We start from the raw sequence: 13,795 nt of genomic DNA on the forward strand, positions 1-13,795 counted from the left end.
TGCCTGTGGTTGATCCAGTGAGGAAGGTTGTAGTCGTCGCCCACGCGAGAATCACCGGGTGATGCTTTGTTGTGCAGCTTCAGAAAATAAAGTTTATTGATTGACACAATAGATGCAGCAAAAACAAAAAAATATTCTGGAAATCGTACCTTAAACAAAGGGACTGCATGCAATGGTTGCTCCCCCATACAGACCAGATCCACACCAATACCTACAGACAAAAATGAGAGCATCACTCTGTGTGTATGAGAGAATTCAAAAATATATTTTAATATTCAAAATACTTGAATAACATATAACGTTAGATAAGATTTTACATCCATATATAAAGTTTGCCAGGGCGTACAAATGTCACTGACCGTTGTCAATCATGCGTTGCTTGGTGAGAATCATGAGAAGGCGGTCCACCTCAAACACTCCAACCCCAGGTGTGATGACCACAGACATCTGACCGGTGCGGTCAAAGTTGCGGTTGATGTAGTGCTTGTCAAACACTGCAGGAGACAGAGACCGTTTTTTAGAAATCCAAGTGTCATGTAAAGACTTTGATGGGACTCACTGACCATTGAACGATAGGTTGATAGCTTCCAGGTAGTTTCCCTGAGCAGCAGTAGAGTTGAAACCACCCGGAACGCCATCTGACACAAATGTCTTGATTACATTTCAGCACAAAACTGACGTGTTTCACACACCAGCCTACACTCACCTGCTTCCTTCAGTCTCACCAGGACTGGATATTGAATGAAAAGCTTCTTTATTGTAATCAGCAGGGACGTCCATTCATCCCGTCTCTCATTCTGAGCCACCACCCTGGTCACAAAAAAAAAAAAAAATCATTGTCTCATCCTCTGCTACCAGAGGTCATATCTACCAAGAGAACATTGGAAAGACATACCTATAGAAGTCTTCGTAAAAGCGTCCTTCATGATCTGGTCTGATGGACGCCCGCAGATTCTCAGGGAACTCCTCTGAAGGTGGGGGGGAAGCCTTAGACCATAGGTGCCATATTAAACATGCATTCAACACTCACCAATAGTTCTAGCATTGTAGAAGGTCCGTGAGAACAGAACCACTGTCACCTCATGACTGCAGTTCTTATCCTGCCAGAAAAAAATAAAAATAAAAAAAGCTTAACTGGTGGGCATTTCACAGGCAACTCAGGCACATGTCTACATGGTCAGAGGGGAGTAAAACGTTTAAGGTGCAACAGGTTAATAGAGTAGCAATTTTTCGATTTGCTGAACATTGACATCAATGCTGCTTAGAAGCATCACTAAACAGTGATCTGAAAATGTATCTGACGAATTCTACTTGGCAAACTTCATACGGATTTATTTTTCAATCATGATCTTCTTCTATCGTCCTAGACAATGTTTGTATATCAGCTTATTGATCATCATTGTGATGAATTAACCTGCCACTTCCCACAAACATCCTCTTTTACCGGTGCAGAAAACAGGTGTGTGTCTGTGCTGTACTCAGATGTAGCAAAAATAACTATTTCCAGTGTCTGTGAATCACAAGTTAATCAGTATTAGGGGGAGGGTAAGTGGGTGAAAACATGACACGGAAAATGTCGGTCCCAAACCAAAAGAACGACACTGACCTTCCACTTGGCAAAGAGGTCAGACAGGAAACCGTTGACTGCCTTCTCGAAGTAGAGATCTCCTGTTTGACAGTGAGAAAAGATATTCAGCTCAAATGCTAACAGGTGAAGGGACAACATGAGTTGAAATGCTTCCCTCACCATAGATGTCAAAGTCCCACATCTCACAGCTCATTTGAATAAAAATGTAGACGTTTGCAGATGTTGACCTGAACACAACCTGAAATAAGGAGTCAAATGAATAGTGCTGTGACTGAAGGGCAGTTGCCAAAAACAATCATGCAAATATATACAATAATATTCACATTGAGTCCTGGAAAATAAAGATCTACAAACAGTAATGACACGATGATCTCTCTCGAAATAAGGTATATCTAACTAAATGTTACGTTTTCCTCTCACAGAGAGCTTCTTGAAAGGCGAAATATCGATGAGAAGGACTGCTAAAATGTTGAGGTTGATGAGAATTTATTATATAATATTTTTAGGGAATTCAAAGTCATAGAATATATAATTGAGGTAGTAATAACAAGTGCAGACTACGTATGCAGCAGCAGGGTTCTGGTTTCAAAAGGGAAACCTGTACGACGGTAGATAGGTGGTCATGATGTTATGGCTCATTATACAATTGTTCAAGAGATCATAAGATCATAAATGGAAGATGTTCAATTCAAACATGTCATTGGGAGAGGATGTTTAACGAAACAAACCCTGGTGTCTTCACTGATGTAGCCGCAGGTCACCTTCTCGCCCTTCACCCACAGCTCACTGGCCTGGGCTCTGCAGATCCCAAAACACATTGGACATGAAGAAGCAGGAAGACAAATCATTCCAAGCACGGCAGCTTAGTTAATGCCTGTCCAGTCAACAGGAGATCCTGCATGCAAATCCCAGCAGTGCTTCTCTGCCGTCTTTGATTTCAAGATATCAACTCTGCAATGCAATGTACCTTTCCAAAGTTGGGACACACCCTCGCTTCCACTATTTTCTGCATAGAGCAACTTGTTCCATTTAAAGAGAGTATTTGCCAGAACCCTACGATGACCCGCATCATGATGCTTGGGTCATGATCCAATAGCACCACAGGACTGTAGTATTGTGATTTTACATTGCAATATTCAACATGGTTTAAAAAAATCATGCACCATTAGTGAAAATTAATTAAAACTATTTGATTAAAAACAACTTTTTCCATTTTTTGGAAAGGAACGTCAAATGCAGATAGATAGGTACATTTCACTAGAAAACATATAGTGCATCATGTTCCTCACCTAAACTAAACAGCCCACCTAAACACCTCACAGTGCTCACACTGCTGTTGAAAACATGAAATGTTGGTCATATATCAGAGGATGATCACATTTATTGCTGTGTCTATATTTTTTCTGACAGCTAATAGCAGACTTGTTCTTGCTAAGATGTGAACAGTAGGGTTAGCAGCTGTGTACCAACCTGGCTGCTGCACATCTCACGTTTCATATTGATGTTTCTTTATGTATCTATGGCAGATAAGGTTGCAGATATAAAGAAAGAGACATTGAATAAGTCAGTGGTCAAAACTATTGACTTCTGGGATTTTTTTGGATGTTTTTCTGGGTCTTCTTCTTCTTTCCCTTTCAGCTTCTCCCTTCAGGGGTGGCCACAGCAGATCACCCTCCTCCATCTCCCCCTGTCCTCTGCTTCCTCTTCTCTCAAACCTTCAAACCTCATGTCCTCCTTCACCACCTCCATAAACCTCCTGGCAGTTTCAACCTCAACAACTTCCTACCAATGATGTGTTTCTGAGTACCATTTATTATTCTGTCCTCTTATATAACACAGAGAGGTATCCAACTTCGTGTAATTATTTAACTGTATTTAAACATTAATGATAATCCATTAATGCACAGAGGAAGTTACATGGTCAATATCCCAAAAAACACCAAACACACTGCAATCATTGCAAATTCATGCAGACCATTGTTACACTACATTATCTAGTATGGTGTATGTGTGACAATTTACCTGATTCCGGCAAATTCTACCTTTTGGGTGACGTAGGCACATGTGCTGACCTGAAACAACACAATAACACAAGCAAAACACATCTTGGGTTAGGTTAGGCTAAAACACTGAGCAACTGCTGATGGGACGAGAGCTTAAATTAAAGGTGAAATTGTCAATTACAATTCTTTATTGCTAATCATCGCATTATATTCTTGGCACAGTCGTCGCATGGAACAAAAAATACATGGAATACATTCATACAATACATAGAAAAAATAAAATAGTGTGCTCTTTGTCCTACCAGACTCTTCTTAAGTCTCCACATATCCCCTCTGCCGATGTATTGGTCCTTAAAAGTCAACTCAACCAAGTCAAGAGTGACATCCTGACAAGAAAAAGAAAGTGTGTTACAAAAAATAGAAGTCACAGTAGAAAGAACTAACATACCTTAGGATCCACAATGTTAACTATGACGTCTTGATACGCTCGCAGTTTGAACGCCTGGGCAACAGTCTGGTCCACACTGATGGTCTCTGAGACAACAAGGTTGAAGAAGGCAACCTCAGAATGTGTAACAATGCATAATAGTCAGAACTTCGGCAGGCAACAAACACTAAGCGACGCAGTTACATTACCTTTCTGAAGATCCTCTTTCAGGCTCTTCACCTGCAGCAGCAGGGGGCTGTTGAGAACAGTTGTGACTACTTCAGTCATTGGCTCCACAAAACAGGATTCTGCTGTAATTTACCTGTATTCATCGGTGGGGTGTGCAATCTCAATGACATCCCCCAACGTGACTTGGGGAAACACTTTTGGATTGACAACCAACTCATCATCTATTCAAACAGACAGGAATGTACAAATGTTGACAAAGGCAATCACTCTGAACTATTTCCATCAGGATAGAAAAAGGGGATACAGTAGGCTACATGAAGTAGACTAGAGTTTAAAGATATATCAATTACCATTACTGTGAATGTGCTCATTTTATCGTTGGTTATTTTAAGGCATATACACAAACATTGTCAGTGACAATACTAAAAGACTGATCAGTCCAACGTTTAAAATGATAAACATTTACCATGTGACACTTTACCATTAACAATGCAGAGTGAAAAACACATAATTACGTTGAATTTAATATTAAACCCAACTAAACATTTCACAAAAACATGTTCATAGCTTTGCGAATTAATTGCCAGGTTGGATTTATTTGGTTCGACAACTAAACACTAGATAGCAGTAGTTGCTTACCGCTGCCACCAAATCCTTTCTTGTGCAGAACAAGCTTGTAGGATTTGTTGTTCTTCATCGTGTATCAGCAACGACAAGTCTCTACAAATCTTCAGAGAAAAATGCCAATATTATAAACGCAAACATGTCTTCTCACTCGCATTTTAGAATATGACAACAGAGGGGCACTAGCAGAAAAAGTAACATGCAACTCTGTCACCTCACATTTGGACGTTCATTTCAACGTAGACCGTTAGCTGTTTCAGTAGTTGAGTCTCACAACTCAGTGGGTTTGTGCGTTGCATGATGTTAAATACTCCAATTCGTCCATTCTGTAATTATACGTTACTTTAAACGCGTTAGCAGCTAGCTGTTTGGATACTACTTCCTCCTGACGTGGGAAACACGTGACGTCATATGCGCAATGCCCAAAGAGGAACAAAACAAAGTAAGATGATTCACTGCCTGTTTCACTGTTTCAAGAAACGCGTTTAATTTAGTTTTTAAAACTGAACAATATACATCAATTTACGGCACTCTAAAAGGGCATAGTCGACATGTTATGAAATGTAGTGTAGGGTAGTGTTTTTCACCACGTTAAGATGATATTAAGGTGCGTCAAGCTAAGGCAAGGGCCCGGTCACAGCGTTACAGAGCGGGTGTTTTCAAACATGTAACTGCAGAATGGATCCATTTCAGTGGCTGTGACGAAATAACAAGAAATAGTAGTTATCTAACGGACCGCTTGTTACCCCTAAACGGATCGTATATTCTTCAGATAGTTAAAAACCCAGTTGTTTTTCCAGTTTAAAATGTATATTCTGGCTTTTTTTGCATCACACACTGGCCCTTCATTTCAAAGACAACTCAACTGTTATTACCTACAATTACTAAACACTCACGTTTTGGTCTAATATATTTAAGAAGCACCTTTTCTTGTGTACTTAACTATTAAGCACAACAATGACAGAGACAAGATGAAAAAATGTTTTCAGTTTATTTCCACAAACTGGTCATATTTACTAGCATATGCAAACAAACAGTAAAAATGTACTCCCCGAATACCATTGCAAATGTATTTATTATGTTAGGTTAATGTCAGTATGGAGCACTGACTATGCTTTGGATCAGCTAAGAAACTGGGCAACAGCACTGCAGTGCAGATAAATGACTGTGGCTGAAGAGGCATAAGGCAAGGAGAAGGAGCAGTTCCCGGATTCTTGATCTGTCAAGTCCTGCAGAGGTCATACGCCAGCTGACAAGATGCTGGTCAAGTGGGGTGACCACTCTAAAATCCAGTGAAGTTGGAAGGTCAAAGTAGCAGAGTCCGGCATTGTTTGAAACATCTGCAGCAGTGGGTGGCTCCTCTGATGTACAATGGTTTTTAAAGACACAGCTTCTTATAAATGATCAGTAAGTTTGACAAGCTGCCATTAGTCATTTCACACTAATAAAATAGTGTTATATTATGCAGCTTTCCCACCTTATCATTAAAAAACTATGTCCCATGAAATTAAAAAACAGTAGTACACCATCATGTCAACAGCTTGCAGTACAAATAATACTTCAAGCACTCAATTTGACTCAAATTCCCCAAATATAAAATGGCAATGTGAAGAATCAGTGAGACCAACTTATCTGAAGCGCACGAATCAATGCATATTGTGATGTTTGGCTGTTCTGTCACCCACAGATGTTTTAAACACCTAGATGGAGTTCTGTCTGATCAGCCTTGAGTGCATATTTTCAGGCGCTAAACATCTGCCACAGCTCATCAGAATCCAAGGTCAATGGCTAGTGGATCTTCAGCAGCAGTTTCTCTTCATGTCTTTCATTTCAGTCTCTGCCAGGACGACTCGATCTGATTCTGCTAAAACAAACAGCATTGTAACGGTCATCCTCGAAGCTTATTTTGCTCAGTTCATAATGGTCTGCTACTCACTAATACTACTTCGCTGTCCGATACTGAGTGGGACACCGTCCTCCATGTCTTTCCGGATACAGTTCTCAAAGGCTAGCGCTGCCACTCTGAAGAAAAAGTCATTGACATTTTCACCTAAACAGAAAAAAGAAAACTTTTTATTCGACATTGACCAAAATTATGGCGTCAGATGAACCTTCACCTGTTTTGGCGGACACAGTCCAAAACTCTGCATTTACATCCGCTGCCATTCTCAAGGCGTCTTTCTCTGTCCTCTGTCTCTCTTCAGAAGGCTTCAAAAGATCAAGAATAGGCAGAAGAGTCAGATAATACTGTCGAAAATTCATGTTTAAAATGTGTTAAGGGGGAGAGAAAGTTATCTCCGATTTGTATTTTGCTATGCTGACCAAAGGGGTGTGGAAGACTTGTATCTCTCTTAATACTTCAAGTGTAAAAGGCAGTGATGGGTAGATGAGGTTTCATGGCACATTATCCTGATTTTCAGAGGCCACCAGATGGCACTGCTGTAAAGTGTTTGGACTTGAACAACTGCTTCAATGAAACCTCACATCATTTCTAAACCAAGAGCGCCACCTAGACAATTATGACACGGTTTCATGAACCCTGCAATACTGTTTCATGAAACCTCATCTACCCATCACTAGCAAAAGGGTCATCTGAAAAAGGAGAGTGGATGTATAACAAACAATTGAGTGAAACTAGTGAAGACAGAAATCCAGTTTAAAGAAACAATCTGAAATCAAACAACTCACCAGGAGGTCGCTCTTGGTTCCCACCAAGAAAATAAAACAGGAGCCAGGCTCATTCTCTCGAAGGGCTTCTGTCAGCCACTGACTAGAGAAGTAAGACACGTGCTGTAGACCAGTTGGAAGAAGCATTTGCAAATACCCAAACAACCAAAAAAGCATCTCTGCTTTAAAGGGAAGTGGGCCCAAATGGAAACTACTTCTTGATAGACAATATTACAGATAACTGTCAGTATACTTGAGGAAAAACACTGTCACTAAACAGGCTCCTGGATGAGAGAACACAATTACAATATTGTGTTTTATGCCATGAATTGTTGTTCATCAATGAAACATACAGTATCACCACAGTGTTTTTGAAACCATAGGGGAATAACAAGCATATAAACTTGTACAGGCTCGTGTGTGATGACGTGGCTAAAAGACATTTCCCATAAAGATAATAATAAACATATTGACAGGGAAAGGTTTCACAGCGAGGATGAGAAACAACATACCGTGTATGCTCCAGGGACTTGATATCAGCCATGTCAAAGACTGAAACAATAACTGTGGATCAAACACAAGAGCCATTGTTCCTTATTTCTTCTCATGGACTACAAGATCTCTTCTAGTGGGTTAGGTATCATACCCTGTGCCCCTCTGTAGTAGGCAGAGGCGATGCATTTGAATTTCTCCTGACCCGCTGTATCCCATCTGACAAAGGCAATGAGCAGGAAAGTCAGCCATTGTAAAACATTCAGACAGGAGTTAGAAACACTCACATCTGAAGGGAAAAGGGTACCCCAGTGATCTCAAACCTCTCAATCTCAAAGTCCACGCCTATTGTGGCCTTGTAGTCTCGGTCAAACACATCTTTACAAAACCTACAGAAAGAGCAACAGAAGTTACAAGGACGCACACTGCTCTAGACTTCCAACTTCACCTGCCTCTTTATTTGCTTCTAGGTCAGATAACACACTTCTTTTTTAGTTTGTTCTGCGATACACATCTTTTTATTTCAACATATAATAACGAAAGTGTACAGTAGCTTCGTACTGTGTCCTCGCAGGATCCTTTACCTGTTTATAAGACAAGTCTTCCCCACGTTGAGGTCTCCAACAACCACCACTTTGGACATTTTCTGACGATCCCATCTTTCACAGAAAAAAACGTATCAAAGGTCAACAATGTATGAAAGCGGCTCAGACCAGAAGACACTCACGGTTGCCTGGTTGCTCTGGCTTCACATGACGAAGCAGTCTGGATGTCCCAGTCACTCCTCTGATGTAGACACGCTTCACTTGTGTAACACTGAAGGCAGTATTTTCAACAGTATTTACCACGTGGCATTCACAGATTCCTTGCTGCACTACACTTTTCCCAGCACGACAACATGAGGTTCTTCTCTGGATGTTTACAGAGTTGGAGTAGTTTGAAGAGAACTGTACCTTTGGGAATTCCCATATCACTCTGTCTCGGCTGATGGGAGGTGGGAAAGATACGCCGTTTCTTTGGTAGTACATCTTGGCCTGTCAGGAGGAGAACAGGAACAGTTCCCTATTATTAATTTGAAAATGTTGAATGAAAAGTATGTCCGATGAGAGCTTTGAAATGGGCTCTTTTTCCCAAAGATAATAAACATCGCAGATGAGGCTCCACAGTCAGAATTTCTGTGAGATTGTCATCTTATTCTTGTCCCGAAGCTTCAAACTTCACTGCCCTCAACCCCTTTTTCGCTGGTTGACCGGGCCTTCCGCAGGACACCTGGCAGCTGCTGCGTCCTCCTGGTACATGAACGTGCACCTCCTGTCTCAAAACCAGCGATACTGTACTCATTCATATCGATGCACTTTCAGAATAAGAGCGCGTTTTATTTAGCGAGCGACATTTCTGGAAGACGTGGCTGCAACGCTACTGAAGCCGCGGACGGAGCTGGCACGCATCATGGCGATGGTCTCGATAGCTACAAACGCCACGACCGACAGTTGTCTTGCTGTATTTGGCGGCATCACACAGCGTTAACATATTTTCAAACGAAGATCGCTCACCTACGGCGACTGAAAAGGAGCACGCGCTTTTCTTTTCAGGACGTTTAGGAGCGACAGCACCACTGAACGAGGGAAGAATCCGTTTCCTTGGTAACCAGACTGCGCCAGGAGAGTCACGTGATCCAACTTGACTGAACGAGTTAAAAGCGAACAAAACTTCGTCATTTGGCCACGTACTTTCATAAATGAAAAACAATCGAATCGAATACAAGATTTTTTTTGTTGGTTGATGTCCACCCTGCTCGTGAGTTGAGGATTTCAGTGATCGATGAATTAAGTCGAATATTGGACCAAATAAAATAACTGGAATCGATAATGCACTACAAGAATACGGGATTAGGGAGCAGCAGTCTGGAATTTAACACCTCTATTCAATAAGTGGTTATCAAAATAGATGATTGAATCATAACGAATCTTTAATTTTACTACACTGCGTCCAAAGACTTAAAACGATGCTATTATGACACAAGTTCTCAGGCACTGCTTACTTTTACATTAGCTGCCGAAGGTTATTAACCACAGAGACTTGGTGGCCCTGAAGGAAAAATGTGTGGATTTCTAATCTTATTTTTCTCAAAACAGGAACTCACCTGGAGCAAGACCATTGGGCAACCCTTAACCCGCGCTTTTAAAAGGTTCAGCTACCCCCGCTTGACTTTGAAGTGGCTTTTAACTTGTTTTTCATAGCTACCATACAGTCTCACTTTGAAAGCAGCAAATTGCCTTTCAAATTGCATGTCACGAACAGGCATCCACTCGATATATAAACACAATATTTTTTAATCCGGAGATGCTATTCAAATAAAAAACGAATCCATTTCCTAACACATATACGTCACTTTTATGGAAAAACAGGAACAGAAAAAGAGTTGCGTTGGCCGGGAATCGAACCCGGGTCAACTGCTTGGAAGGCAGCTATGCTCACCACTATACCACCAACGCCTGTACAGCAAAAAGAGACATGTCAAGATTCCTAGCCTTGAGAAGGGGGCGGAGCTCAACGTTGAGGTCCGCGACAAAAAAGCGGCATGAATCATAAGGAGGGGAAAAACGAACACACAAACAAAAATAGTATTTATCTTCACTCACTAATTATATACTCGAGGTGTGCCATGTGTGAAATGATCATTAAAAGATAAGAAACAAAGGGAGAAACGTAACGTCGACCGTCTTTATGGCACCATCCTGTGGTAACTTTTTGTAACTGCAAGTTACTTTATCAACGTGAAATAAACACTCCAACAAGTACTGCAAGAAAGTAAGTCAGTACTGATGTATGAATCAGAATCAGAATAGAATTTATTGCCATGGTCAGTGGGGGTCTTCGAAAAATGCTTCGAAATAAAAATAAAAATAAAAATAAAAATAAAAATAAAAATAAAAATAAAAATAAAAATAAAAATAAAAATAAAAATAAAAATAAAAATAAAAAAAACCCACAAACAATAAAGGCTGATCACAAAACAGTTTGACGGCCGAGGGGAAGAAGCTGTTCCTGTGATGGGAGGTTCTGGTCTGGATGGACCGTAGCCTCCTGCCAGAGGGAAGAGGAACAAACAGTCCATGTCCAGGGTGAGAAGGGTCGGCTCTGATCCGACCTGCACGTCTCTGGGTCCTGGAGACATACAGGTCCTGAAGAGGTGGCAGGTTGCATCTGATCGCCTTCACAGCCGAACGCACGATGCGCTGCCGTCTGCTCTTGGCGCTGTTGTACCAGACGGTGATAGAGGAGGTGAAGATGGACTGGATGATGGCTGTGTAGAACTCCACCAGTAACTTCGTCTGCAGTCGTAGTTTTCATAGCTGCCTCAGGAAAAACTCTGCTGGGCCTTCCTGAGCTCCTCAGTGACGGTGGTGCCCAGGAAGCAGAAGGAGTCCACAGTAGGAATGGGTAAACCAGCCAACATGAGAGGGGATGGAGAAATCCATCTGAGATGAGCCCCATGATGGTGGTGTCATCCACAAACCTGATCAGCTTCACAGACTGGTGGCTGGAGGTGCAGTAGTTAGTGTACAGGGAGAAATCCATGGAGAGAGAACACAGCCCTGAGGAGACCCGATGTTGAGGGTCAGAACCTTTTGACTCATGGAGGCAGTTGTCCCGAACATTACCCCAACAGGAAGCACTTACTGCATCCAGGAAGCAAGTCTGTGCTGCTGTCTGGGTTGTGTTGGTGACAGATTTAGTCAAAATTGCATCTTTTCAGCTTTCAGTCTTCAGTTGAAGAAGCCCCAGAAGAAACAACCCCAAATGGGAGCACTTATGGAAATAACCCATCATGAGTGACTCCATTTGAGGACGTCTCAAGGAGACATTGGTCAAAAAATCTTTACTTCCAGGTTGTAGTTTTGCCTGGTATAATCACCCCAACAAGTAGCACTTATTGCATTGGATACACTAGTGAATGCTAAAGTTAGGGTAATGACAGAGGCCTGGCTTGAAAGTAACAGTGTGTGTAGTTACAGCGAATGGTTTTGGCAATTGACTTACTTCATGAAACTTGAAAGAAAGTTCAGGAGGTCCTGTCATGTTCCTGCCTGCTTTAAGTCCTCCACTATCATCCCTGTTCCCAAGAAGGCCAGGATCACAGGACTGAATGACTACAGACCGGTGGCACTGACGTCTGTGGTCATGAAGTCCTTTGAGCGCCTGGTTCTGTCTCACCTGAAATCTATCACTGCTTCTCACCTGGACTCATTGCAGTTTGCCTACAGAGCCAACAGATCTGTGGACGATGCAGTGAACCAGGCCCTTCAATTCGTTCTGGAGCATCTGGACTGCCCAGGAACCTATGCCAGGACCCTGTTTGTGGACTTCAGCTCTGCCTTTAACACGATTCGTCCAGCTCTGCTTGAAGACAAGCTTTGCCAGCTCGACGTGCCCGACTCCCTCTGTAGATGGATTACAGACTTCCTGACCAGCCGAAGTCAGCGTGTGCTGCCGGGGACGACTGTCTCCGACACTCGGACCCTCAACATCGGGTCTCCTCAGGGCTGTGTTCTCTCTCCATGGCTCTTCTCTCTGTACACTAACTGCTGCACCTCCAGCCACGAGTCCGTGAAGCTGATCAAGTTTGCGGATGACACCACCATCATCGGGCTCATCTCAGATGGAGATGAGTCGGCTTAGGGAGGTGGAGCGGCGGTGTCCTGGTGCAGCCACAACAACCTGGAGCTCAACGCCCAGAAGACAGTGGAGATGGTCATAGACTTCAGGAGAGTCACAGTTTCTCTGACCCCTCTCATGTTGGCTGGTTTACCCATTCCTATTGTGGACTCCTTCTGCTTCCTGGGAACCACCGTCACTGAGGACCTCAAATGGGAGCCAACCATCAGGTCCCTCATCAGGAAGGCCCAGCAGAGAATGTTCTTTCTGAGGCAGCTACGAAAACTACGACTGCTGACGAAGTTGCTGGTGGAGTTCTACACGGCCATCATCCAGTCCATCCTCACCTCCTCTATCACTGTCTGGTACAACAGCACCACCTCCAGGGACAAGAGCCGACTGCAGTGCATCGTACGTTCTGCTGAGAAGGTGATCGGTTGCAGCCTGCCACCTCTTCAGGACCTGTATGCCTCTAGGACCCAGAGACGTGCAGGTCGGATCAGAGCCGACCCTTCTCACCCTGGACATGGACTGTTTGTTCCTCTTCCTTCTGGCAGGAGGCTACGGTCCATCCAGACCAGAACCTCCCCTCACAGCAACAGCTTCTTCCCCTCGGCCGTCAGACTGTTAAATTCGTGAACAGCCTTGTTGTTATGTTATTCTATTTATTTTATTTTATTTTATTTTATTTGTTTTTTGTTGCACTTTATTTCAAGACACTTTCCTAGTCAGTGGGCTCCCCACTGACCATGGCAATAAATCTCATTCTGATTCTGATTCAGACTGATGATTCTGATTTACATTCACACTTCTGAGATGCAAAGGACTCTATCCAAATCTGTTTACAAAGGGATCTAACAGACATTTTCTTTTTATCAAAAAAAGTTGGATACATGCAAAGGAACGCAACTCTAGGTTGTGTTTGTCTTGTAGTCAGCATGTAAGACTCTTGACCACTGCTTTAAATTTCAGAATATGTCCCATTGGGGAATCAAACCCCGGTCTTCCGCAGGACATGCAGTGACATAGTCCAATTTTTAAATAAAATTACAGATCCTCTCAGGACCTGCCAGGGATGCCATTCTGCTCATTGTAAGTTAATGTATCATCACAAATGTCATGAAAATAATTAATGGAGGTCGAATA

General features: G+C 42.4%; 2 protein-coding genes and 1 non-coding gene across 6 annotated transcripts in view; all 3 read right to left on the minus strand.

The window, feature by feature from the left end:
- Window positions 1-5,229, minus strand: part of depdc5 (DEP domain containing 5, GATOR1 subcomplex subunit) — a 15,179-nt gene extending 9,950 nt beyond the window's left edge. For both annotated transcript variants that reach the window (XM_053882546.1, XM_053882547.1), the window contains exons 1-17: window positions 5,051-5,229; window positions 4,847-4,935; window positions 4,341-4,428; window positions 4,228-4,274; window positions 4,040-4,125; window positions 3,894-3,977; window positions 3,611-3,660; window positions 2,317-2,386; window positions 1,748-1,826; window positions 1,607-1,668; window positions 1,031-1,100; window positions 896-968; window positions 707-810; window positions 564-638; window positions 360-494; window positions 150-211; window positions 4-77 (exon numbers count right to left, since the gene is read on the minus strand). In XM_053882546.1, the coding sequence (XP_053738521.1) occupies window positions 4-77; window positions 150-211; window positions 360-494; window positions 564-638; window positions 707-810; window positions 896-968; window positions 1,031-1,100; window positions 1,607-1,668; window positions 1,748-1,826; window positions 2,317-2,386; window positions 3,611-3,660; window positions 3,894-3,977; window positions 4,040-4,125; window positions 4,228-4,274; window positions 4,341-4,428; window positions 4,847-4,904 (1,217 nt within the window). In that variant the 5' untranslated portion in view covers window positions 4,905-4,935; window positions 5,051-5,229. The remainder of the gene's footprint in view (window positions 1-3; window positions 78-149; window positions 212-359; window positions 495-563; window positions 639-706; window positions 811-895; window positions 969-1,030; window positions 1,101-1,606; window positions 1,669-1,747; window positions 1,827-2,316; window positions 2,387-3,610; window positions 3,661-3,893; window positions 3,978-4,039; window positions 4,126-4,227; window positions 4,275-4,340; window positions 4,429-4,846; window positions 4,936-5,050) is intronic.
- Window positions 5,230-5,886: 657 nt separating this feature from the next.
- On the minus strand, window positions 5,887-10,129 carry rab36 (RAB36, member RAS oncogene family). 3 transcript variants are annotated; one of them, XM_053883537.1, is made up of 11 exons: window positions 10,032-10,129; window positions 8,944-9,024; window positions 8,718-8,806; window positions 8,575-8,649; window positions 8,278-8,379; window positions 8,145-8,209; window positions 8,011-8,062; window positions 7,520-7,601; window positions 6,949-7,039; window positions 6,768-6,881; window positions 5,887-6,695 (listed from the first exon to the last, which is right to left on the minus strand). In XM_053883537.1, exons 2-11 carry the CDS (start codon window positions 9,016-9,018, stop codon window positions 6,631-6,633), a joined length of 810 nt encoding a protein of 269 aa, XP_053739512.1. In that variant the 5' UTR covers window positions 9,019-9,024; window positions 10,032-10,129; the 3' UTR covers window positions 5,887-6,630. The 3 variants fall into 3 exon arrangements, with proteins under 3 accessions (XP_053739512.1, XP_053739513.1, XP_053739511.1); XM_053883538.1 differs by lacking the exon at window positions 10,032-10,129 and adding an exon at window positions 9,544-9,674 and having other exon boundaries at window positions 5,887-6,692; XM_053883536.1 differs by lacking the exon at window positions 10,032-10,129 and adding an exon at window positions 9,544-9,674.
- A 284-nt stretch (window positions 10,130-10,413) lies between these two features.
- On the minus strand, window positions 10,414-10,485 carry trnag-ucc (transfer RNA glycine (anticodon UCC)). Its single transcript has one exon. It is a non-coding gene; the product is annotated as a tRNA-Gly (tRNA).
- Between the last annotated feature and the right edge of the window lie 3,310 nt (window positions 10,486-13,795).

The sequence above is a fragment of the Synchiropus splendidus genome, chromosome 13 (assembly GCF_027744825.2).
Source record: "Synchiropus splendidus isolate RoL2022-P1 chromosome 13, RoL_Sspl_1.0, whole genome shotgun sequence".
Taxonomy (NCBI): domain Eukaryota; kingdom Metazoa; phylum Chordata; class Actinopteri; order Syngnathiformes; family Callionymidae; genus Synchiropus; species Synchiropus splendidus.

Coding starts and splice junctions, on each gene's coding strand:
- rab36 (XM_053883537.1), bottom strand. CDS start 9,018: ATGTACTACCAAAGAAACGGCGTATCTTTCCCACCTCCCATCAGCCGA. Junction 8,650..8,717: donor GCCAGAGCAACCAGGCAACC/GTGAGTGTCTTC, acceptor TTTCTGTGAAAG/ATGGGATCGTCAGAAAATGT. Junction 6,882..6,948: donor GACTGTGTCCGCCAAAACAG/GTGAAGGTTCAT, acceptor TTTTCTGTTTAG/GTGAAAATGTCAATGACTTT.